Source organism: Diaporthe citri (genome assembly GCF_014595645.1).
Source record: "Diaporthe citri strain NFHF-8-4 chromosome Unknown scaffold_2, whole genome shotgun sequence".
In the NCBI taxonomy this organism is placed as follows: Eukaryota; Fungi; Ascomycota; class Sordariomycetes; order Diaporthales; family Diaporthaceae; genus Diaporthe; species Diaporthe citri.
The window spans coordinates 6655469-6678849 of record NW_025064847.1 but is presented as its reverse complement, the minus strand read 5'-3'; the positions used below and the strand labels follow the sequence as shown (position 1 = coordinate 6678849).

The 23381-nt window shown below is 55.9% G+C and overlaps 9 protein-coding genes across 9 annotated transcripts; 2 read left to right on the top strand and 7 right to left on the bottom strand.

Annotated features, from left to right (window-relative positions):
* Positions 1-175: 175 nt before the first annotated feature.
* INS49_007358 (uncharacterized protein) lies at positions 176-4109 on the bottom strand (the record flags this gene model as incomplete). The annotated part of the gene is made up of 7 exons (XM_043168123.1): positions 176-1849; positions 2300-2350; positions 2407-2429; positions 2531-2722; positions 2786-2986; positions 3038-3063; positions 3379-4109. The coding sequence occupies 7 exons, from the start codon at positions 4107-4109 to the stop codon at positions 176-178; spliced, it is 2898 nt and encodes a 965-aa protein (XP_043029267.1).
* Positions 4110-5039: 930 nt separating this feature from the next.
* On the bottom strand, positions 5040-6865 carry INS49_007357 (uncharacterized protein; the record flags this gene model as incomplete). Its single annotated transcript, XM_043168122.1, has 2 exons — positions 5040-6258; positions 6333-6865. 2 exons carry the CDS (start codon positions 6863-6865, stop codon positions 5040-5042), a joined length of 1752 nt encoding a protein of 583 aa, XP_043029266.1.
* A 1320-nt stretch (positions 6866-8185) lies between these two features.
* INS49_007356 (uncharacterized protein) lies at positions 8186-8548 on the top strand (the record flags this gene model as incomplete). The annotated part of the gene is made up of 1 exon (XM_043168121.1): positions 8186-8548. The coding sequence occupies one exon, from the start codon at positions 8186-8188 to the stop codon at positions 8546-8548; it is 363 nt and encodes a 120-aa protein (XP_043029265.1).
* Positions 8549-8786: 238 nt separating this feature from the next.
* INS49_007355 (uncharacterized protein) lies at positions 8787-9937 on the bottom strand (the record flags this gene model as incomplete). The annotated part of the gene is made up of 2 exons (XM_043168120.1): positions 8787-9756; positions 9834-9937. The coding sequence occupies 2 exons, from the start codon at positions 9935-9937 to the stop codon at positions 8787-8789; spliced, it is 1074 nt and encodes a 357-aa protein (XP_043029264.1).
* Positions 9938-10305: 368 nt separating this feature from the next.
* On the top strand, positions 10306-13809 carry INS49_007354 (uncharacterized protein; the record flags this gene model as incomplete). The annotated part of the gene is made up of 2 exons (XM_043168119.1): positions 10306-13658; positions 13731-13809. 2 exons carry the CDS (start codon positions 10306-10308, stop codon positions 13807-13809), a joined length of 3432 nt encoding a protein of 1143 aa, XP_043029263.1.
* Positions 13810-14345: 536 nt separating this feature from the next.
* INS49_007353 (uncharacterized protein) lies at positions 14346-15165 on the bottom strand (the record flags this gene model as incomplete). The annotated part of the gene is made up of 3 exons (XM_043168118.1): positions 14346-14813; positions 14953-15050; positions 15123-15165. The coding sequence occupies 3 exons, from the start codon at positions 15163-15165 to the stop codon at positions 14346-14348; spliced, it is 609 nt and encodes a 202-aa protein (XP_043029262.1).
* Positions 15166-16056: 891 nt separating this feature from the next.
* On the bottom strand, positions 16057-17700 carry INS49_007352 (uncharacterized protein; the record flags this gene model as incomplete). Its single annotated transcript, XM_043168117.1, has 5 exons — positions 16057-16340; positions 16421-16747; positions 16805-16951; positions 17083-17352; positions 17415-17700. The coding sequence occupies 5 exons, from the start codon at positions 17698-17700 to the stop codon at positions 16057-16059; spliced, it is 1314 nt and encodes a 437-aa protein (XP_043029261.1).
* A 223-nt stretch (positions 17701-17923) lies between these two features.
* On the bottom strand, positions 17924-20888 carry INS49_007351 (uncharacterized protein; the record flags this gene model as incomplete). The annotated part of the gene is made up of 5 exons (XM_043168116.1): positions 17924-18398; positions 18457-19397; positions 19509-20048; positions 20142-20330; positions 20445-20888. 5 exons carry the CDS (start codon positions 20886-20888, stop codon positions 17924-17926), a joined length of 2589 nt encoding a protein of 862 aa, XP_043029260.1.
* Positions 20889-21355: 467 nt separating this feature from the next.
* On the bottom strand, positions 21356-22600 carry INS49_007350 (uncharacterized protein; the record flags this gene model as incomplete). The annotated part of the gene is made up of 1 exon (XM_043168115.1): positions 21356-22600. The coding sequence occupies one exon, from the start codon at positions 22598-22600 to the stop codon at positions 21356-21358; it is 1245 nt and encodes a 414-aa protein (XP_043029259.1).
* Positions 22601-23381: the final 781 nt, after the last annotated feature.

The following is a 23381-nucleotide window of genomic DNA, read 5'->3' as shown; positions in this document are numbered from 1 at the left end:
GGACGCTTGCCCTGTCGGCCTTGAAAAGACGAGTTAAGGCTCAGAGGCTGTAGATTTGTGTCATGGCCGTATCCACATGGAGTCAAGAAAATTGGTCAGAGCAGACATCAGTTCACTATGAATCTTTACCAAGCTACAACGATCCAACTCGTTGGGCTCCTTGTTTCTCTATCCTCTAGTACGGAGGATTTCCGTGGCCTTGTTGATGACCATAGTTGGAACCGTCTCCGTATCCTTGATTTTGTCCATAGCTCTGGCTCTGTCCATAGCCCTGGCTGTGACCACCATAGCCTTGTTGCTGGTGCGGTTGGTATTGGTCCAGCCTGTACTCCTGATGAGGCTGGTACTGTGGGGGGTTGTACTCTGGCGCCTGATGCTGATCAGGACGGTACTCCTGCGATGGCTGATGATGCGATGGGTTGTACGGCTGGTGAGAAGGAGGGGCCTGGTGACCACCATACTGGTCATGCGAGGGAGCAGGAGGTGGAGGCGGGTAGTTTCCGTGCGTCGACGGCGGAGGCTGATTTCCGCCACCACTGGACTGATGTCCGCCACCCGGCTGAGAACCAGCAGCAACTGCACCCACGCTGACACCCTCGTTTCCAATATCATCCGGCACGGTGATCTTAACCTTGGGCAGATACTTCTGCACCTTCTGCTCCACCATGTTCTGCACGAAGACCCAGCTCTCGCGCTCGAATTTGCGGTGCCCACCGTTGACGAGGCCCAGGATGCTCTCGCGCAGCGTCTCCTGAACCTTGCGCACCAGCCCGCGGATCTTGTTGACGAGCTTGACCTTGATGTCGTCGCCGAAGCCGCGGTCCGCCCCGGGGTCGGCGTCGCGGTCGAGCTGCGGGTCGAAGGGGTTGCCGCCCAGGATCTTCTCCAGGGGCCGCTGGAACTCGTCGGGCAGAAGCTCGAACAGCTGCTTCTCGATCGCGCCCAACACGCTGCGGAACTCGAGGCGCACCTCGCGGTGGACCTTTGCCAGGCCTGTGCTCAGCTTGTCGCTGATGACCTTGGAGAAGCCGCCGCTGCTTTCTCCGCCTTCGCCATCCCGATCACCGATGCCTCGCGATGCTCCTTCGTCAGAGTGCTTCTTGTTGCCGAAGAGGCCTCCGATGCCCTTGACGATGTCCTTGACCTGATCCTCAAACTCTCCCTTGACACCATCACCAAGATCACGAGTGCTGGTGTTCCCTCTTAGCCAGCGTTTGATGTGGTCCAGCGCGATGCGAGTGAACTGCTCAGCGATGGGTGCATGCTGCTCCTTCAGCTTCGCGCCAACCTTCTCCTTGATCTCGGGGCTGATGGCACGCGCTTTCTCCTCTGGGTTTCGTGCAGCATCCTTGACCGTGTCGCTCAGTACACCTAAAAGTCCATCAAGCTCGAACTTCTTGCCTCCCCCTGGTCCACTGTCGTCCAGGTGGTCCTGGACGGCGTTCATAGCGGCGGAGAGGAAGCCCTTCGCGCCTCCGGAGAATGAATCGGCGTGGCCCACGCCGCGAGACTGAGTCTGTCCCGGGCCTCCTCCTCGGCCCTCGGTCAGGTCGAAAATGTCACGCAGGTCGTCGCCAGCCTCATCGGTGATTTGGGAGAAGCTCCGCGTCAGCTTGGCAATCTCGTCTGCGAAGGGCAGTGACTGGCCGCCGTAGGCATCTGGGGGTGAGTCATCTAGACGCCTTGAGCCGCCCTCAGAGTGGCCCTTGTCTTTATCGAACAGCGAGCGGAAGGCATCGACGACCTGGTCCTCCAGACTGTCGATGGTCTTCTTCTGGAAGATGTCGATCTCAGACGCGATGCGGGGCTGGATCTGCGGCGCCAGCGAGTCGACGTACTCATCAACCCGCTGCATCAACACGTCAGGCAGAGGCATTTTCACAGTGGTGGCCAGGGGCTTGCGATGGAGTGATATGTTGTTTAGAAGCAGGGAGGTTACAACATTTAAGTCGTAGTAAAGTGGAGACCAGCCCCGCTGGCTGAGGCAGTGCAGGCTGGGGGAGACGTGAGCTGAATGGTCACGTGGTTTGGAAGTATACATGCATCTACGTCAGTGCTCAAGTGTGAGACGAAGGAGCTGGGATTGTTATGTCATAGATTTAAACCTGGAAGCAACAGAATACCAGGCGAATATGCTGAACGATCTAATCTTGTGCACAGCCATCAAAGGCAAAGGGTATGAAGTGAGGCTCAAATTCGGGAAACACGCCCTCGGTCGACATATCCGTCTGCTCATGTCTACCAACGGTTATTTGTGTAGTTTTATCCTGCTCCTCGTCTCGTTCAAGTATCCTCTGACCTGTTCCTTGCTGTTCTCACTGAAGAGCTCCTTCAGGTACTCCTTGGGCTGCTTCGCAGGCCCAGCAGGTGTGCATCTGAGCAAGCTGTGTGTCCGGTCTTGGCAACCCGCTCCTCGTATGTAGCATTTACTGCAGACGTCGTAACATCCTTTGTTGCACTTTGAGCAGCCTGTGAAATGCCCGGATTAGGTTCAAAGAACGGGATAATGCCGATAATACGTCGGACTCACAGTAGAAAACGCCACCTCCTAGTTGCTCCTTGCAGAACTGACAGCAGTCCTTTTCTGTAAACTGCTTGGAAATGCTCTTTTCGCCCTTATAGACAACATATCGTGTCAAAACATGTTCTGTGTTTTTACAGGTCTTATCCATCTCATAACAGCGGTCGCAGATGCCGGCGTCATCGCCGCACTTTTCGCAGACTAGAGAACTTGATTAGTCCTGTCGAGCTTCCCAGTCAGTTCATATCCGGTGATGTTGCTTACAGTAGAATGGCCCTTGCTTTATCTTGGTCTCACAGCCTTTGCAAGAAATGCCATCTGTAGCGAAGTCCGGGTGTGGCCTGTCAACGTTGGCTCTTAGGTACACGTAGAGCCTGTGGTCGTCAGGGGAGTGACATGTTTTCCCCTCGCGATAGCAGTCTTGACACATATCGAAATCCGTATCATCACTGCACTCGGGACAATCTGCACCAAACTTGTGAGCACATATTGCCGCTTAAAGATGGATTGACTCACAATAGTATCGACCCTGGGTGATCAGTCTTTGACAGGGAGCGCATCGCAGCTCTGCCACATTTGCAAGCCGTCTCCTCGCGTCTCCCTTCTCAGACGCCAATACGTCGCCAGCAACGGATTTTTGCATCGTCTGCATTTCTTTGTCGGAGCATTCGCACGAGGTGCCTCCCTCGCGGCACTTCAAACAAAGGTCAAAGTCGTCTGCCTCTTGACAACAATCTACCTTGCAGTTAGCACCTTTCAAAAGGAAAGGGTTTCAAGATGGTGACTCACGCGCAAATTTTCCGTGTCTGATGGACTCTCCACAGCCTCGACAAAACTGACCCAGCGGTCCTTGCAACCTAGTACACTTGCCCTTGAGTTTCAGCTCGATCTTGATCTCCGGGTCCAGCAGCTTTTCCATGGCATATGCGAAAACAGTCTCGCCAATACACTCAGCAAGCATTTCCTCCATCTTCTTCGCAGCCATAATGCCAACCGCATAACCAACAGCATGCCCACTGACACCCTCAGTGGCGGTCTCGTTGATGACCTGCTCGGCTCCATGGCCCAGCAACGCCCCGTGCGCAGCCTGGCCAACCGCGTTCGCCTGGTCCGTGAGACCCTGAGCGAACCCATGGGCCGCCGCCTCTGGATCTCCCTGGATATAATGCATGGCCAGGCTGCCCCCGTGAGGACCCGGCACGGGGACATCAGGCGGGGCAATCGCGCCGGCGACGAGATGACTTATGCCGGCGCCAACCCCCAGGCCAACCGCCGCCGTGCCGAGCGGGATGAACGCGTCGCGCTTGCTCATGTCGTGGAGCGGCACGCCGCGCCTGGTGAGCTCCTCGCGGATGATGGCCAGCTTCTCCTTGGCGACGTAGTACCGCCGCAGCGCGAACGCGGACACGCCCAGCGTGAGGCCGGCTGTCGTGACGGCGTGGCTCAGGCCGATGCCCATTGACGCGCTGGCTGCGAAGTGCTGCCGGAGTTTCCTGATCTCCTCTTCCTGCAGCTTTATCGTGGGCCGCTCTGCGCATTTCGCGCGGTAGGCGGCCTCGTCGAAGTCGAAGGTGTCGTGAAGTCCCATTGTCGGTGAGCGCCGCTGAACCTGTTTGCCTCTAGCTTTTGTGTGAGCTTGACTCAATAGAGCAAGCAGCCCAGCAGGATTTCAACGTGAGGTCCTCAATTGTAAATCTGTTGCACGAAGGTAGAGTACTAGATACCGTGCTGCTTTACCCAGCATACATAGCTTGTGATGACATCGCCACGACGGGGTCTTCCAAGATTCTGGCGAGTCCGTCGTCGTCCGTCGACGCCAATGGAGGCCTTCAGGGTTTGCTCCACATAAACCCTGCTTTGGAGGACAGGGGCAGTGGTAGTTTAGAACCCTAGCCCTTTATCGACCTCAGGGAACTGTCCACCAATTGGACCGCATACCGGCTGTGCTGTTCCATCAGTAACATGTTCTCTTATCCGTCTTGAAGAAAACAAGAGAAACAGATATCGAAAGTGCATGATCAAAAAAATCGAAAGAAAAGAGACAAAATCAGAAAGGGAGGAAAGAAGAACTTGAAAATGATAACTCAACCCAAGTGCTCATGTGTCATGGTCGGGCTTAGAGCGTGATTGATTCTAGGTCAGTGTTGCACTGAGCCTTTCTCTTGTTCAATGATTCCTCAATCTGTCGTCACTGATCTCAAATAGAAAGAAATCCTAGGAGCCACTATCGTTAGGATCGACTCTAGGGGTCTTGACACGCTTTCCCCAAGTTGCAACTGGAAATGCTGGACCTACACGTTTCACTGGGAATGGGTCTAGCCTGGCCGTTCGTAAGGAATCAGCGTTATAGGTCTCGCAAAGCATTGACTGAGCACTTACAACAAAAAGTAGAGAATCGGTGATTGTTGTATGGCGTTCCAAACACGGGTTGAAAGAGGAGAAGGAAGCTCAGATCTCCTGCAGAATTGCTCTCTACCCAGGTGTACAATTTTGTTTTACATTTGCCAAACTGTATGCATCAGTCAGAGACCTCCACCAAGCTGCTGTACTTGCTCCCTGTCCCAGATGCATAGTTGAACAAGCCGACGCCACTGTCCCGCCGCGCATCCAGCACATTCTCCTCCTCCACCAGGTACCTCTTTGGCTCGTCAGTGCCTGAGCTTGATGGGAGCTGGTCAAGAGCCAAAGTGATCCGCTCAGCGCCTACCCTCGCACCACCAATATTCGGCGCAGCAGGGCCCAGCCTCAGCGCGGCAAGCCTCCCCGCCATGAACAGCGGCACATCATCCTTCCACATTAGATCCTCGTTCAGACAGGGAAACCCACCGAGGCTCTGTATCGGGTAGTCCCTGAGCATATTCTGCAGGTAGGGTAGGGTAGTGAAATCGGACTGGATGCCTGTTGCGAAGTAGATGTAATCAACGTCCGGCAAGCCCTCGATCGGCGGTTCAGTCTTAATCTTCCAGACGCCACCCTCGCCGTCGACACACTCCTCGAAACGGGCGTCGGTGATGACAGTCTTCTCGAACATCTTCAGCTGCCCGCGCGCCATATGCGGCTTGATGCGCTTCATGAAAGCAGGCGTGATGCTCCCGCCTCCCCGCGCCTCCTTGATGATCTCGAGCCTCTCCTCGTCCGAGTCTGCCTGGTGGAAGTACCCCTGGTGCAGCGTCTTGTACTTGCCCATCCAGTGGAGGTCGACGTCGAAGGCCTTGAGCTTGACGGTGCCGCGCATGAGGTGCCAGACGCGCGTCACCCCGCGGCGGATGGCCAGGTCCGACAGCTGCGCCGACGTGAGGCCGCCGCCCACGACCAGGACGTTGGTGCGCTTCTGGGCTGCCACTCGTGCCTGGACTATGGGGTCGGGGAAGGTGGCGATCTTCATGCTGTGGCACGCTTGTGGCATGCAGGCGGTGTGGTCGCTGCTAGAGTGACCTGGGAAGGAGAGGGATGGGATCTTGGGGAGCACGGGGGAATTTGCGGGACCGACGGCGAGTATCACGGCGCGGGCGTAGCGGATGGTCTTGTCCGTGGTGACGGTGAAGAGCTTGTCCTCGCTGTTTGGGATTTCTTCCACTGCGCTGTACCGGATGTCTGTGACGGGCTCTTTGTGGACGAGACCATCCATGAGGTGATATCGCTCGGCCACACAGTCGCAATGGTCCGTGAAGAGGGATAAGGACGGAGTGTAGTAGTCCCATTGGTCCCGCTGGTTAATGTCGATCGAAGCATCTTGCCTGGAGAAGCGGTCATGTTAGCATAACACAAGTCCGAGGTCACAAACAGCGACAATTGAACAGGCTGAACTCACTTTCCGCCGCTGAACTGGCTCCTCTTTTTCTTCTGATGCTTGCTCATCTCCTTGCCCACGCACCCTCTAATCTCCACCAGCTCGTTCTCCCGCCCGTGGAAATGCGCATGCGACAGCATCGCATCCCTATGTTGAGGGTCGACATGCCACAGCATGGGACTCCTGAGATGGCTGATGTCAAAAGTGGAAAAAAGTCTCCGCCAGCGTCCGAGCCAATTACTGTCGTCCGCGTCTAGCACCGCCATTCTGTACTCTGGCTTTGTACCGGCCTTTGGTTGAGACCCAGGTACCTCCTTTCCGGTCTTGTAGTGTTTTAATGCAACTTTTGTGCCGTGTTTGCGCAGCCAGTGGAACCGGCTGTGCTCTTCATCTGTGAACATGGCAGATGGAGCATCTTCCCGGATGCGAGCGGCGGCAGCAAGTCCACAGGGGCCTGCACCGATGATCAGTACGTCGAAGACCTCGGGGTCAATTTCGAGGTCATCGCGGGTCGACGTGATATCGGCGTCTTCGTTGTCTTGTATCAGAGGCATCTTGTAATTTGATGATGGAACCGAGATATTGCGGCTGAATACTACGTTCAGGGGGGCGTAGACGACACTTGTAAAATGCGGGAAACCTGGATTCAACGACCTGTAGACATGGGTTCTTTAAAAGGCGAGCAATCGCCTTCTCCGCTACTCAGCTATGGGCACCTTGATGGACAGTCTGTCACAGGCAGTAGCCCTGATAAAAGTAGACGACTTCCAGCGAGCCTGCCCTTACTCAGCCTTGCAATATTCTCCACACCAGCGAATGCACTTTCTTGTCTGGTCTTCCACTAAAAAAGGTTGATTTAATCGGCTGCCAGTTCTTTCCATAGCTTACATTGGCAAGCAAACGCCTCTATCACTTCATGACAATATGCTGCTGCTGCATCAACTTGGCTGCGACTCAGGAGGGTGTTTGAGAACCTTGATGGTCAAGATCGCAGCCGACTGGACTGGAGCCGCTTCCGTCATTTTACCCGCTCTGAGACCCTGGATTGGGTCCATTCTGACCAAGTCCTGTCCATAGAGGTTCTCAAACGGCTTTGGTAAGCCCGGCCAGTCAGATGCGCGGGCAAGTTGCCGTTCCCGTTCAGCAAGTATGCACTGAGTGGTGTCTTGCCCTTCGTGCGCGTCAGCCTCAAGTCATACGGTGATTTGCATTTGAGGTGAAAACACATGTGAAAAGACACATAATGGTGTATGAAGCTGGTTCCCTTGACATCAGTCCAAGTCGATTGGAGCTTTGTCAAGTCAATGGGTGTTGAGAGAACCGATGTGCTGCCACAATCACACATTTAGAAGTCTTGGGCCAAAGACTCCTCCAACAAGGAACCTTCTTTGGGGCCTATCCTAAGTAGACAATCCCATTGCTGTGTTGAGACGGCATCCAGGTCTGAACAATTGTTCTACTCGAAGTATGAGGGCTATCGGCCCGGGGTCGCATTGTGTGTGCCGCTCATGCGATGGATCCTACTTTACCTGAAGTGTTCAGACAATAGCCTTTGTCTAGGACGATTATCTTCGAGGAATCAGCATCGGCACTGAAGAGTGAAGCTCGAGGTATAAGTTACCCTGTCTTCGCGATGTAATTGCCATGGATTTGGAAACAACCGCAAGAATCTCAACAGGATCTCTAGCAAGCCCAGACATCTATTTGAGTCAGCAACTACAAAATTCGACGCGAAATATCTCAAGAAGGATTCCTCGAAATGTCTCGCACGCATATCATTCAGAACACTATTCCCACACGTTATGACCCACCAGCGTGTCAGTCCAGCAGAAGGTTCATACCACATTCTGTACCGGTGCCTCGTACAGTCTATTATGAAATTCAAGTTTGAAAAGCGAAACGAGAAGACACCAGGCCACCCACACGCGGCCCACGGTGTCGAGCTCCGGGTGGCTTGGGCCCGGGTTTTCAAGGCTATTATCGACATCACGTGTGAGCCGTCGACTCGTGACAAGCCTCAAAACAAGAAAGCTTTTGAGAGGATGCCCTCGGCTGCATTTGAGGATCTGGTCAAAGTCTGGTCCAAAAGCGATGCGTCTGGCGGGTCCTGCTGCCCGCTGGCTGCTGAGGGCATTGGCAAGCTGCTCCTTTCCACAGGGATCACACCAAGTGATGCAGGTCTGCAGAAATGGAGGACGCTGTGCTCCGGCGAGGACATCGGGGCTAGTGGAAGATAGAGAGAGAAAAGCCAATGGGCATTCTTTTGGTCCGGAATCGACGATGAGAAGCTGGACGTTTTTTAAGGTCTAGGGACATGGCCACATAAATTGTAGTTAGCATGGTACATATCAGTGAAATATGGAGTTGTTCTCTCAGTTCAGGCCAAAGAAATGCCTCTTTCCCAGTACCGCTCCTAGAATATGTTACGGAATATGATCACACAGAAGTTGTGAATCGCGCCACGGTGATTTGATGCTACATTTGTTGTTTCCGAAGGGCTTGCCATATCCTCCACGGCAGTTTCCAGCTGTTTTTGACCTGGAACGGGTCAAAATTGGCCTTCTCAATCCTTTCGAGGTAGTCACCAGCAGGGACAGCCTCTAGTAGCACTCCAAAGCCACGTTTGACATCCCGCTGGGTGGTATCTTCCTCCTCGCCGTATGTGTGCTCCACCTCGCCAGCGTGTTCGTACTCATGCCCAGGGTCCACTCCCTGGCCGATGTTCTTCAACATCTCCCTCGCCGTGATAAGATGGTCGTTGGCACGGGTGGCCACCTTGAAGATGGCGTCCTGCAGGCCTTGTGCGTTCGGGCCGTGGCGGAACACGTCCTCTTCTCGGAGATCGACCTCGGCCATCACGTCGAGGGGCAGCAGGAGAGCCTGGCTCCTGCTGTTACCGGCTTCTACTACACCGGGCGTGTGCACCGGCCGCGGCGGTGCAGCCAGGACCGGTACGCCGCGCAGGGTGGCGACGATGCCGCACGCCTTGCCGATGTGGCTAGCCAGATGGTCCATGTGTACTGAGCGAACGTCCATCGCAGCCAGCGTCATATACATGAGTGTGGCGTATGTGTTCTCGGCATAATCTTCCAGCGCAGCCAGGGTCGAGAATGGCCTGTTGTCCATGTGCTTCTCGCGGGTGTTGATGAAGCGCAGCAGCCAGAACTTGATCGAGCTTGCGCTGCCGGTGAAGCCTGTCCTCTCGGCGAGGTCGGTGATGGCCTTGTGCAGGAGGATGGAGATGGGCTCCTTGGGAGGGTTGCCGGCAAAGGTCTTGTTGATGGAGTCGCGCCAGAACTGCATGCGCATGAGGCCTATGGTAGGGTTCGAGACGGTCTCGGGGAGTCGGGCGAGCTCGAGGTTGAGGGTGCGCAGGGCATCGTAGGCATTTTGGGCAGATCGAGGGACGAATTGGCGGATTAGGTAGGAATCGTAGTCGCCTTGCCTACAGAAGGAAATATGTCAGATCGCGACGCCGGGCGAAGAGCGAGGGCTGAGAGTTGCAGACCTCAGTTGATTTACGCAGTATTTTCGAGCGCTCTCGATGTCTGCTTCTGTCGCGATTCCTCTTGCTCTTGCTGTCCGGACACTGCCCAGTGCCCGGACAATTGGCCTTCCTGGGCCATGTCTGAGGCTGTTGGAGAGATACATGATATTCAAGAAACTTCGGGATCGGACTGCGCCATCTTCAAAATTGTATGCGCCCCTACCAATGCAGACCACCAAGATAGCGAAGCGGCAGAAATGGCCGGAGGCGAAGCTTCATTGCCACTTTCCGTCGCGAATATTTTGAATGACGGCATGCGGGTAGCTGGACCCCTGCCGCCCCACCTTTCTAACAAAGGCCTATGCCTTGAGTGGCTGCAGGCCATGACGCCAAAAGTCGCGCCCTCAAAGGGCAGGCGCGTCTCGCCAGAGCACTCTTCGAACCGAATATCCGGTTGTCGAGGCACCTTGCCTTCGCCACCGACTACGAACATCTCTGTTTCTCGCCATGACAACTCGCGCCATGGAGTCCCATGCGAACGGCGAGCCCCCAGCCAAGAAGAGGCGATTCTTCGCAGATCCAGACGAAGTGATCGCCTCCTCAGACGCGTCCGCCCCAAATGCTGGATCATCTTCGAAGCCACGCTTCTTCAAAGATGCCGTTGCCGGTGCCGATGACGATGCATGCCCTCGCGATATAAATCACATAGAACATGGGAGATCATTGACAGATCACGAACAAGCGTCTACCGACAATGTCTCCTCGGAAGCCGAAGCTGGCCCATCGAATGACGGCGGTGCATCTATGGCCTTTGACCAGGAGACATTCGAAAGCTTTGTCGGGGACAAGGTCCAACCCGATGTCCTCGAGGTGATCCGTGAAAACTGTGGCAACGACATCGAAAGAGCTGTCAACATGTACTTTGATGGCACTTGGAAGAAGTTCAAGAAGAAGGCAAAGCCCACGGGCGTTCAGTCGACGATAGCAAGGAATCCCAAACCGCAGGAACCCAAGCCGCCTGACGCTCAATCAAATGAACCCCTTCGATCCACCCCTGACTTCCGCTATATCGGTTCTTTTGGTGTGGAAGGCTGGGCAACGAGAAGCGGGGCGAACCTTCTGAAATATGGAGATAACCTCAAGATCGAGCGCCAAAAGACCACGCAGCCTCTGAAAAGGCAACGAGTCGATGTCATCGTCAGATTCACAAATGGTCAGGGATCGGAGATTGGACGTCTGGCAAAGGACAGCGCGAACTGGATTTCTACCTTGATGGATCAAAAGTGCTGCAAGTTCGATGCCACATGCGTCTATGCTCCCGATCGGCTGAGAACAAATGACACGGTCTTCATCCAGCTGCGCTGCTCCTTTCTCAAGTCCGCGTTCCACAGACCAGGTTTCAAACTACCCGACAACCGCTCAACTGGGCTCTACGAAGAGAAGGAAACGACCGAGGAGCGGGACCTTCGTCTAAGGCAGGTTGCGCTGGTGAGGCTATTCCAGGAAATTAACTTAAATCCGACCAAGCTCAGCGCTGCTGCTGCTCGCCACTCTCGCGAGGGCCTGCTGGAAGCTGCCGAACTGGCAGAGAAGCAAGAAAAGGAACCAGCCAAGACGAAAAAGCCCGAGAAGGGCGACAAGTCTGGTTCCTCAACCCCATCAGAGGACGAAGATGGCACAGAGCTGGAGCAGGACCAGCTTGATTCCCTTTACAAAAAAGCGCAGTCCTTTGACTTTGACACTCCTGAGGCGGAACCGGCCAAGACTTTTGCCATGACCCTTCGCCCCTACCAGAAACAGGCCCTCCACTGGATGCTCTCGAAAGAGAAGAACGAGAAGGAAAAACGACGGGAGGTATCTATGCATCCGCTGTGGGAAGAATACGCTTGGCCGATCAAGGATGCCGACGACAAGGACCTGCCCCGTGTTGCCGACCAGCCCTGCTTTTACATGAACCCATACTCCGGAGACCTGTCCCTCGAATTCCCAGTGCAAGAGCAGCACTGCCTCGGCGGCATCCTTGCTGATGAAATGGGGTTGGGTAAGACGATCCAGATGTTGAGCTTGGTTCACTCGCACCGGTCGCAAACGGCGGTCGAAGCCAGGAACAGCCACGGCAATGGTACTGGATCCGTCAACAACCTTCCCCGCCTGCCTTCGTCGACGGCGGGGGTTGTACCGGCCCCTTGCACCACTCTGGTTGTGGCTCCCATGTCTTTGCTGGCCCAGTGGCAGAGCGAGGCAGAGAACGCATCCAAGGAGGGCACTTTGAAGTCAATGGTGTACTATGGTAGTGAGAAAGTCGCCGATCTTCGAACTCTTTGCTGTGAAGCCAACGCCCCCACGGCCCCTGATGTGATCATCACAAGTTATGGCATCGTTCTCTCCGAATTCACACAAATAGCGTCGAAGGGTGGCAGTATGGACGGCCACCGCGGGCTGTTTTCTCTGAACTTCTTCCGGGTCATTCTTGACGAGGGACATAACATCAAGAATCGCCAGTCCAAGACCGCCAAGGCATGCTACGACCTCTCTGCGGAACATCGCTGGGTGTTGACTGGCACACCCATCGTGAACAAGCTTGAGGATCTTTTCAGTCTGGTCCGTTTCCTGCGAGTCGAGCCATGGAACAACTTCTCGTTCTGGCGCACATTTATCACCGTGCCATTTGAGGCGGGCAACTTTGTCAAAGCATTAGATGTGGTGCAGACCGTGCTAGAACCGCTAGTGATGCGACGCACAAAGGATATGAAAACACCTGATGGCACACCTCTCGTGGACCTGCCGCCAAAGAGCATTGATGTTGTCGACATTGAACTGTCAGAAACCGAGAGACAGATTTACGACTACGTCTACACACGTGCCAAGAGGACTTTCCAGGAAAATGTTCAAGCAGGCACTGTCATGAAAGCCTTCACCACTATCTTTGCGCAGCTTCTGCGTCTGAGGCAAACATGCTGCCACCCAACCCTTGTTAGAAACCAGGACATTGTAGCAGATGAAGAGGAAGCTGGAGCCGCAGCCGATGCTGCGGCGGGTCTCGCTGACGATATGGACCTCTCGGCGCTGATCGAGCGATTCACTGCCGACACCGATGACGAAAAGGACGCCAATGCTTTCGGGGCGCATGTGCTCAAGCAGATTCGAGACGAGGCTGCCAATGAGTGCCCTGTTTGCTGCGAGGAGCCAATGATTGACCAAACAGTCACCGGCTGCTGGCACTCTGCGTGCAAAAAGTGTCTACTAGACTACATCAACCACCAGACAGACCGCCACGAGGTCCCGAAATGTTTCAACTGCCGCGAGGTCATCAATTCTCGGGATCTTTTCGAAGTTGTCCGCCATGACGATGACCCTGAGCCCAAACTCGGTCAGAACTCCCCTCGCATCAGCCTTCAGCGCGTCGGGGTCAATGCCTCTTCGGCCAAGGTGGTCGCTCTAATCAAGCACCTTCGAGCCTTGCGCAGGGAGAGCCCCAAGATGAAGTCGGTCGTTTTCAGCCAGTTCACATCCTTCATGACGCTCATCGAGCCAGCCTTGGAGAAGGCCAACATGCAGTTCCTCCGGCTGGACGGTTCTATGGCGCAAAAAGCCCGAGCGGCGGTGCTGGACAAGTTCCGGGACAGCAAGAAGTTCACGGTGCTCCTGCTCAGTCTCAAGGCGGGCGGTGTGGGCCTGAACCTGACGAGCGCCAAGAGGGTCTTCATGATGGACCCGTGGTGGAGTTTTGCGGTAGAGGCGCAGGCTATCGATCGAGTGCACCGGATGGGCCAGGAGGATGAGGTCAAGGTGTACCGATTTATCGTGAAGGATAGTGTCGAGGAGAGGATGTTGAAGGTACAAGAGAGGAAGAAGTTCATGTGAGTGCCTATCCGCTCGCTGTCTCAACCCCAAACAATTTGTCAACTTTTGCTAACTCCATTCACCTACAGTGCTACGTCTCTGGGAATGATGAACGATGAAGAGAAGAGGATGCAGCGGATCGAGGACATCAAAGAGCTTTTGAGCTAAATGGGGACAAGCGTTGTTGGCGACATTTTGGGCGGATCTACTGTTACGAACTCGTGGCTTGGAGTCCGGGGGATGAACAAATCTCGAAAAGGCGCACTATAGCATCGACGAACATACTTGCTACATGACATTATCTGTGAAAATCGGATGGAATGGAAGTATATATCATGCATAGGTAAATATGGACTTCCACCGCTTGTCTCTTCTCTACATGACTTAGTCCCCAAGTTGATGCCTGCTTCAACTCTCACAAATTCGTGTCTTGTCATGTGAGTCAAAGTCTTCCGTTCATACGACATTGGTCTCGCGCTGCTGTTGGCTCTCAATGTATAATTACATTCCTCCATATTCGTTGGGCACAGCCAGAGACAATCTCCAAAGATTCCAACGGTGCTCATGAATCAGAGTCGTCACTCTTCCACTCTCACCTTTTAAAATCTGGACCCATTGGCCCCGAAAAGATTCCGGTGGGTGATGAGCAGACATGTTCCTGGAAAAAGAAACGCAATGCTGATTATTACGGCCAATAGGGTATGTTACACCGAAACAGCAGCCTGCAGCTCCCTGGCGTCCTCGGTCACGGCGCCCTTCCCCCCGGCCTTTGCCGGCGCCGCCGGCCCCCCCTCAGCCTCCTCGCCAAAGTTCTCCCTGCCGTCCGCAAAGACCTTCTCGAACTCGTACTCGCTCCAGCGGATGTCCGGGTTGAGGCCGGCGAACTTCCAGACGCCGTCGACCTTGCGGTACCAGTGCATGTTGTAGCTGTGGGCGTGGCCCTTCACCTTGACTTCTTTGAGGGTGGCGTCGGTGTAGACCTGGTGCGGGACGCGCAGCTGGTGGTGGCCGATGACCTCGGTGTCCGAGACCTTTTCCCAGCGGGAGCCGCCGACAAAGTGCTGCGTGCGCAGGAGCGGGTTGCCCAGGACCGCCTCGTCCGAGATCATGGCGACGAACTCCTCGGCCGGCATCGCGGGCCAGAGCTTGTCGAGGAAGGAGCGGTAGTCGATCTGATCGGCCACGATTAGCGAAGTGAGATTGGGTGAGTGACAGTGATGAGTAAGAGTGGCTTTTCTTGGCCATATGGGGGATCTGCGCTGTGGCGGGCGGGAAGGCGCTGTGGGTAGGTGGGTGGGCGTCTTTTCTTACACGGAGGGTCGGGGCAATGCATCTGCTCAGCCGCTTCCAATCCTTGGAGTCGTAGCTGTCTGCCCACTCGAAGAGTGCGGCGTTGAGGCCGAGGTAGTCTGATGGTCGGGGTCGTCAATCAAAAGAATCGTCTGAAAAGAACGACGGTGCCTGCTTGGGCTATGACATACCTGAGAAAGCGATCTCATCTGAAGATGTTGAGTTGGAACCCATGGTGAAGGATATTTGCTTATGCGGGCGTGCTTTGTTCGGACCTGGAAGAAGAAGGTGTGTGTGTGATGTGTATTATCGGTAATACTTTTGCAAGATTCGCGAATACGTGAGTCCCCCCTTCCCACCACCACACCAAGATCGAGAGGATGGAGATCTTGCATTTATGAATCTCAGAAGACAAGCCCCCCTGCGCCACCATCGCTGTGTGATGGTGGTCCGATACGCCGGTGCCCCCCTGTTCCGGCCGTGGGAGCGGACGTCCGGAGGTGGTTGGGGAACTGCGGGCTCGCCGCGCCCGACACCACCCCCTGGCCCGCTAAGGCCGCACCACCCATCACTTATCACTTGCATGCCACCTGTTTGAGCCGCCTGCATTCAACTCCCTGGACGAAGGATCCGCTGGCAGGCAGGCAGGATTGGTATGCATCGTTGGGTGGTGATTAGATGGGGTACATGTGCTGCACTACGCTGCATGGGCAGTACAGTAGTTTATATCGGCACCACCGGGGATGGATGCTCGTGAATTTCATGTGGGTGGTCTCTGACACATCTCCTGCCCCCCGTCCGAACGCCCGCTCGGTCGCCAAGACTCTTTTGTCCAAGACAGAGCGCCGGGCTGCACAGTGTCGGCGCCGAGCCTAGTCTAGCAGATAAAACACACGGTCAGAACTGGTCATTCGGTGGTCATTTCCGTCCTGGCCAAGGCGGCCGTTGTCAGTGGTTCATCCTTCGACCATTTTACAATTGATGGCGCTAAGCACATGAATACAGCCGTGGTGGAGGGGAGCTCCAATGAAGTCAACATGGCAAATCGACAAGATAACCACTGCATCTAATTTTCTAGTTACATTGGATTAAATCCTGGCGAGGAGCTGCCCCATATTTCTCTATTCAACAAACGATAGCGAGCACGTTCCAATCTACACGGCCCCGTTTGATCCGGCCGTCATCCCGGTCCGGGTCGAAGGCGTCGTCGCCGCCGGCGTCGTCACCGTCATCATCGGCAGCGCGCTTCAGGTTGGGCGGGCGCGTCTCGAAGCCCCTCACCAGCCTCCCAAATATCCGGCAGCCGTAGTCCTGCGCCAGGCGCTGTGTGAAGTCGCTCGGCGGGACTTGTTTGCCTTTCCACTGGTCGATCCACGCTCGCATGGGGGCTGGACCGTACTTCCACACGGCTGGTTGTCGGGTTAGCTCAAGTGCTTCTCCTGAGGTGTGAACTGGTGGGGATGCGCGGTGGCACGTTCTGAACACCTACATGTCATATCATAGACTTCACCTCCACAGCTCACCCACGCAGGCCGACGGTAAGGAACCGGGGCTGGCCTTTGTGCGGCGGCGTCACCGTCGTCTCCCCCCTCTGGCGGGACCTCTGAGCCGTCGTTCTCGGCCAGCTCGTCTAGGTACACGTCGACGACGCTCGACAGCTTCGCCACTATCAGGTCCCGCCGGCCGAGCAGCTGCAATAGTCCTCCAGGTGGCCGTGGGACGCGCAGCCTGTGCGAGATGTCCGTGCCGTAGTCGTCGCTGACGCCTTCTGTGAAGATGGGATGGTTCTCAGGCAGGTCCTCCCACTCCCACAGGGCTTTTGGAGCGAGACTCGGTCAGCTATACTCTGCTTGAAAGGGGGCAAGGAACTCACGTCTCAAATCATAGACCATCCCGTTCACCGCGACCTCGTGCTCGGCTAGCTGATCTGGAGTGGTCTCCTCGACCATTCGTCCGATCCGGAGGTAGTCATAGTCCTCGATGCAGCGGTCAGCGTTTCGATGATATCGAGCAAACTCTTCTGTTGATTCCCGGCCCGCCCATTTCTTCAATATATCCCGACCGCCAGGATGAGAGTCCATGAAATCTTGCCCAATGTCAGTTCACATGTTCTTTGGCAGGTGCTTTCTTTTTTTTGACAAAGACCCTTACCTGTCATGTCGTACACGTCGCCCCTTATCATCGTATATATTCCCTCCTCTGGGTAAATGTAACATGCGAATTCCTTTTCTGTAAATAGCATCTCGGCATTGGGCACAGGACCCTGTGCGTGGACAGTCTCGGCCAGCTTCGCACACATGTCTTGAGTGATTCTGTCGAAGACGGCGTCCACATTGACCCCGTCCAGTGCAGCGAGCTCTTGCACGGGAACTCGGCCGCCATTGCATCTAATCAAGTTTCTTATGCGCTCGTCGCCCAGATCTAAAGTACATGTATATTATTAGTACGTTCCGTAATTGGCAATCTCAAATTCTTATCCATACCTGAAATATCATAAACCTTGCCGTCGACAGCGGCCCAGAGCGGTCTACCCTGAAGGCCATCCCGATCTGCAACATGCTGCCACCTCACCGTCGGGAGAACTCTCCCCAGCGGCTCGCCAAGCTTGAGTTGTTGTATAAGCTCGGGCGAAGTAGCCTTCAGACCGGACAAGGTCCTCTCCACCACCTTGTTGAGGAAGCTCCCCGGCGTGCTCTGGTTGTTTGTCGCCGAGACAGCAAGTGAGGCCAGGGCCTGCAAGAAGCCATCGGGTGCTTGCCCAGATCTCATTGCTTCAACGGCGTCTGTGTAGAGCTGTCAGCCATGGGATCATCGAGCTGGGCAAATATCATCCCAAGTCCGCGGCTATGGGCAGCAGTACTTGTGTCGAGCACAGTGTACTCACCTGTTGCGTCGTATACATCATATCCGCCGTCTTCAGCATCGACCAAGAGCCACAGGTCATCCGCCGACCGGTGGTCTCCTACTTCTCCCACCGTGTAGAGTTGCGGCTTCACTTGGTGATGGGTAGCAGGCGCCCGGCCTGCCATGGCCGCGCGCCTGTTTCCGCCCCCGCCAGAACTTCGTCGGCGGCCGCCACCACCCTGTCCAGTGCCCTGTCCTCCTCCACCGCCGCGTCCGCCGCGCCCACGTCCCCCTCCTCCACGTCCACTGCCGCCGCGTCCTCCTCCACCACGGCCCCCGTCCCCTCGTCCTCCCCCGGGCGGCTGGGGGCCTGCTCCCGGAGGCTGAGGGCCTGCTCCGGGGCCCTGAGATCGATTCTGCCAATTGCTGTTCTGCCATCCTTGGCCCTGTCCGCCTCGACCTCGCCATCCGGAATTCCGCCAGTTCTGAGGCTGCCCCCCGCCTGCTTGTCCGCCGCCTTGTTGAGCAGGTGGCTGTTGAGGTGGCCGAACAGGTGGTTGAGCTGGCGGCTGGCCGGACTGGCCGGGCTGGGCTGGTGCTGCTGGAGGGCCAGGAGGCGGCGGCTGTTGGCCACCCGGCATGGTGGCGGAATATGGCTGGATCGGGGAAGACGCGTTGTACTTTTGCGGGTCAGGGTCCCCACGGGGTTGCATGCCCACCTTCTTCTCCCTGAAGGGCGGCGTCCAGGGAGGAAGCTTGAAGTTGAATGGCCCCCATTGCCCCTCGGCATTTCTGTTCTTGTTCGCCCACTGCTTGAGGGTGTCTTCCTGTATCCGGAACTCGCTCAAGATGGACTGGGGGACCACCCGCGAGACCCTGTCCCTGCCGGCCTGGAACTCGCGCCGCAGCGTGTCCAGCAGGGCGATCCGGTTCCCGCGCGCGTTGCCCGGGGGGTGGCGGGTCCTCAGGACCTGGCTGGCGTCGAAGCTCCCGTTCGTTTGGATCGGGAACGGCTGCATCCCCGCCTCCTGCGCCTCCCTGATGTTCTCCCGGCCCGGGGTCCAGGTAGGGCTGGGCCCTACCTCTGTGACCCTCTCCTGACGGCGGCTGGGCAGCGCAGCAAACATCAGGAAGCCCAGCGCGTCCCTGAGCCAGCCGAACCCGTCCCCCGCGTCACCGAGCAGCGAGCCAGACCTGACAGCGTCCGGCCATTGGTTGTGCGCGTTGAGGGATACGTCTTTTATTGCTTCTTGGGCCTCATATTCATCCTCCTGTTGGACCGCGGCGGTGAACCGTGCCAGGGCGTTCCTCGCTGAGGTCAGTGCCCAGAAGCTTGCTTGCCACGCCTCAAAGTTCCGGCGGTGCCACGGCCGGAGCCTTTCCCATTTCTCCCCTCTGGTTTCTATGCCACTTCGCAGGAGTTCCATCGCTTCCCGCCTCTCCTCCACAGGTTCCGCGCCTGAGAACTCCATGTTTCCATAGCCCTTACCGAAACCCATGTCACCAACCCTCAGACTTCTCGGAAGTTGCACAGCTTGGATCCGATATTTGGCGACCGTTTGATTCCAAAAGTTGTCCTTGAAGTAGTCTACGATCAGAGACGCAGGTGTCAAGTAGGAGTGCTACACAGGATTCACAATCAGCTCGCGGCAGGAGAATGGCGAACAGGCAGCTGAACAGGCAGACACCGGATCAGGGGGCCAAGGATGGGAGAGGGAGGAGTGAGTGCTCACGAATGGGTCGTTTTGGTGTTCTGCCACGTTCACACCGCCGCGGCTGTGTGCTATGTGGCGGTTCGGGAAGTCCTCGCAGGCGGTTAGGAAGCCCTGGCGCAAGACGTCGTCTGCCCCGCTCCCTGGCCTGCAGAACCCCCCGAGAACCTGCTTCTCGAACGCCATGCCGAGCTCGGGAACCCACTCCGGCGGTTGGCTGCGGATGGGCCGGTAGAAGGCCTCGTTGAGCATGCGCTGTGGCTTGGGCAGCGCGAACTGCTCCATCCGGTATGCCGCGTGCTGCATCTCGTGCGCCATCCTGCTGCCCATGGCAAAGGCGCAGTGCGCCCTCTGCGCCGGCGTGGCTGCCGAGTCCAGCAGCACCCAGATGAGGCTGGGATTTATCAGCATGACGATGGCACCGGAACCCGAAGGCGCCGGGTAGGTCACGGCCGAGCCCATCTTGGCGTACCCGACCTTGGGGGCCATGAAGCTGATCTGCATCCGCTTAGAATTGTACAACAACCAGTCGTTCTTTTCTTGGGCGGAGGTCTGATGGCCCTCTAAGGGATTGTCAGCGATATGAGGCGGGTCCACCATACCGGTGGGCCGGACGCCTCGCCATAAGTTTTGCCCCCTGCGCACCGATCTTACCGCGTCGTTGAAAGGAAGGTTGAACGATATTGAGAGTATGTCGCTCGCCAGCTGTATGGCAGGCTGCAGGGCCGCCCAGAACACCGGGTCATCCACGTTGTAGGTCGGGTTCGGCAAGAGACCTGGCAGCAGCCGGCCTGGATTCGGGTATTCGTGCTCCAAGGGGAGGTCCATGTTAAACCACCTCGCCTGCAACTGATGTTAGCCACCGCACATCAACACCAGCAGGTGAAGCAGCCAGTGGTTATGGCCGCTGCGGACGGGTCCGGAAGGCTTCGGCTCCTCCTGGCTCCCTTCTCTTACCTTTGCAAAAACAGGATGCCAACTTGACTCATCAACGCGTTCGCGCAGGCCATCTTCGACCGGCATGTTGTCGTTGAACACGACCGCCTGGTACATCGGGAGCCCGCACAGCCTCGACCTCTGATCGGCCTCGTCCAGGAACAGCTTGTCCAGAGCGTCGTCGTCGGGCATCTCGAGGGCCACGATCGGGTCGGCCTCTGCCTCGGGCGGGAGGTCTACATAGTTCTCCGGGCCGATGTTCGGACAGTCCGGGTGGAGGCCCGACGAGTTCTCCGTCTTCCACCGGCCGGCCGAGTGGACCCCAAACCTCGCTGCCCATGGCGTTCGGGGTCTCTCGCCGACCGGACCATCTTGAGGAGGATTCTCTTGAGCCGGTTGTTGTTGAGCCGGGTTCCCTTGAGCCGGGTCACCTCCGGCCGGGTCGGCCGGGCCCGGGGTTGCCATCGATGCTTCGAGAAAAGTACAGGACCCAAATTTAAGAGGTCTTCGCGAGAAGGGCAAAATGGTGAAGCATGGAGGGCAGGGGTAGAGCGTAAAGGTGATAACGCAGCAGTTGGGCTTTGTGATTGATCTCTTGAGAACATCTCCGTTTCCGGTAGCATAGCAACTCAACAAGACTCCATGTGAATAACGTAATTTCCAAAACCTCAGCTGGGATTTTACAACGTGAATACACTATTGTAATTCTCACTTGGCTTGCAAACAAAGCTGCGCCACGTGGAACCACACATGATTTGTCTTGTCGTGTCCGCATCCGTCGCCTTTCCAGACCGGTGGACCCTGTTCCACACCCAGGCCACAAAGAACCCCAGATGCAGGCTAGGTGATCATTAATGAAAGAAAACAATCATTGACTAGAATCCCTCACAATCAACCACAACAGCAGTTGCTGGCATATATGCAGCAATACCCTAGCTGGAGCCCTCCGATGCCCGCACCTTGCGCCGCAGTCGCCTGGAAAGATCCTTCCTGGCTGCTGTGGATGGTTCGATAGCCTGGATGGACGCATCGGCCAGAATCCTGTTGATCTGATTGTTCAAGCTCGCCATCGTGCACAGGGTTGTCACGTGTCGCTGGCGCTGCCTTCTGCGGCCGGTTCTATGGGCGCGCTCGATTCGGTCAACCCGGGTGATCAGGCGTGATATTTGTGCTCGGCTCTCGTGGTCCAGGTTTGGCATGGTCGGGTCGACCCGTCTTGCTTTCCCCTTGTGGGGACTGGGCGCGGCTGGCTCGATGACCGTCGGCTTCGGCGTCCTCTTCTCTCGGAAGCTCGCTGCTGTGGCGACGACTTTGGGGCTAGCGGTCTTTGGTGCTGCTGCTTCTTGCTGCTTCGCCGGCTTTGTTCCGCCCTTTGTCAATTCATCCAGGCTTTTCTTCCGTCTATGTGCACGTCTCGCATTTCTGACGGCAGCGTTCCGCTCGTTTGTGAGATGCCCAGCCATTTTGGAAGCCCTCGGGCTGGCGGCGCTTGTAATGGCTGTCGTCAAGCTGGCAGTCTTTACACTTTTCTTGAGATGTCCGGGGCTGTCTTTCCTTGCCCCCTCCGCTGCCTGTGTGGATTTGATGTTCGCTCTAGCGAGAGACCTTGATGATTTACCGGGCTTCCCACGCATCATCTGTGAATCGCCACCCCAAGCCTTGCGAACCTCTTTTATCTTCTCCTCGACTTGCTTTCTTGCGTCTTCTCGTGGGATGCCATTCCTGAGGAGTGCGTCGTAACCTGTTTCGCAGTGGCGGATGTGCGCCCACACAGCCAAGTGCGCCTTGCGCTGGATGTCGAGCTTCCCCGTCCTGCCGACCTTTCCTTTGCCTTTCTCCAACGCGATCTTCAACACGTTTTGTAGCGCCTTGGAAGGAATCTGAGGGAAAATGTTCATGATCTCCTTCTGGAACCCCTTGGCGATGCCTTCATCTCGTTTGAGGACATTGGCAGCCCTGTCGGCGCGAGTTTCCATCTCCTTGAACTGCACGCCCACGTAGGTTTCGGTTGGAATGCCAAGGCCGATCTGGTGGTTCTTTGCGTCGATGACAATGTAGACGGGGCTGCCACCTGCTTGTGTCAATTTCCGGCAGTTGCTTGTGATGTAGACGTTGCCTTTGGGCACGAAGGAGTACCCAGAGGGTAGGGAGCCTTTCGGCACCTTGGGTTCTGCCATTTTTCCTGGATTGGTGTATTGACGTAATTGACGGCAGCGACTCGATCAGGTTGACAGGTGAGCATCGAAACTGCGAGGGATCCCAAAGCTTGCGATAACTTGGTATGATTGGGGAGCCAACTGTTCGGGGGTGAGATTCATGCCTGGATCAGCAGTGGATGCGGTTTTGGTAAAATCTCTGGGTCACTGGACTTTCGGGGGTGAGATTCTGCTGGCCGTGTTTGTTGATAGAAAACCATCAAGTTGAGGTTAGGGCGACTCGAATGCAATTTGTGGAAGGGTAAAGGTGGGATGATCCTGGAGATAGGTTGGTACTGATTGCAGCAAGCCACAATTCCTAAGCACATTCCGCCAATGGAAACTTTCCAGCCAAACAGGGCGGCCTTCAGAGATGAGTATTTGCGTAGAACAAAGGACTTCTCCTGAAGCGGCAACAATCTCATGCCTGAAGATGACCGGTTAGAAAGGAGAAAACCATAGTTATAGATGCAAAGCCAATTTTGTCATACATTTGGTCAGGATTCAAAGGTGGACATTTTCGACATGACAAGACTTGATAACATCATGTTTGTTTGTCCATGTCACAGATGTTGTTTGCCCTATGCAATCATTTCTGCGAACTGCTAGGGTCTCCCCCTCCCAGGTGCCCTAGAAGACTCAACACTCATTAAGAGAAAACTTTGAGTGGTACTAAGTTCATAAGTCTCATTGTATATAATTATATCTTTCTTTGACAGCACTGTTTCCCCTCCTCTTCAAGTTTCTGATGAGATTGACGGGA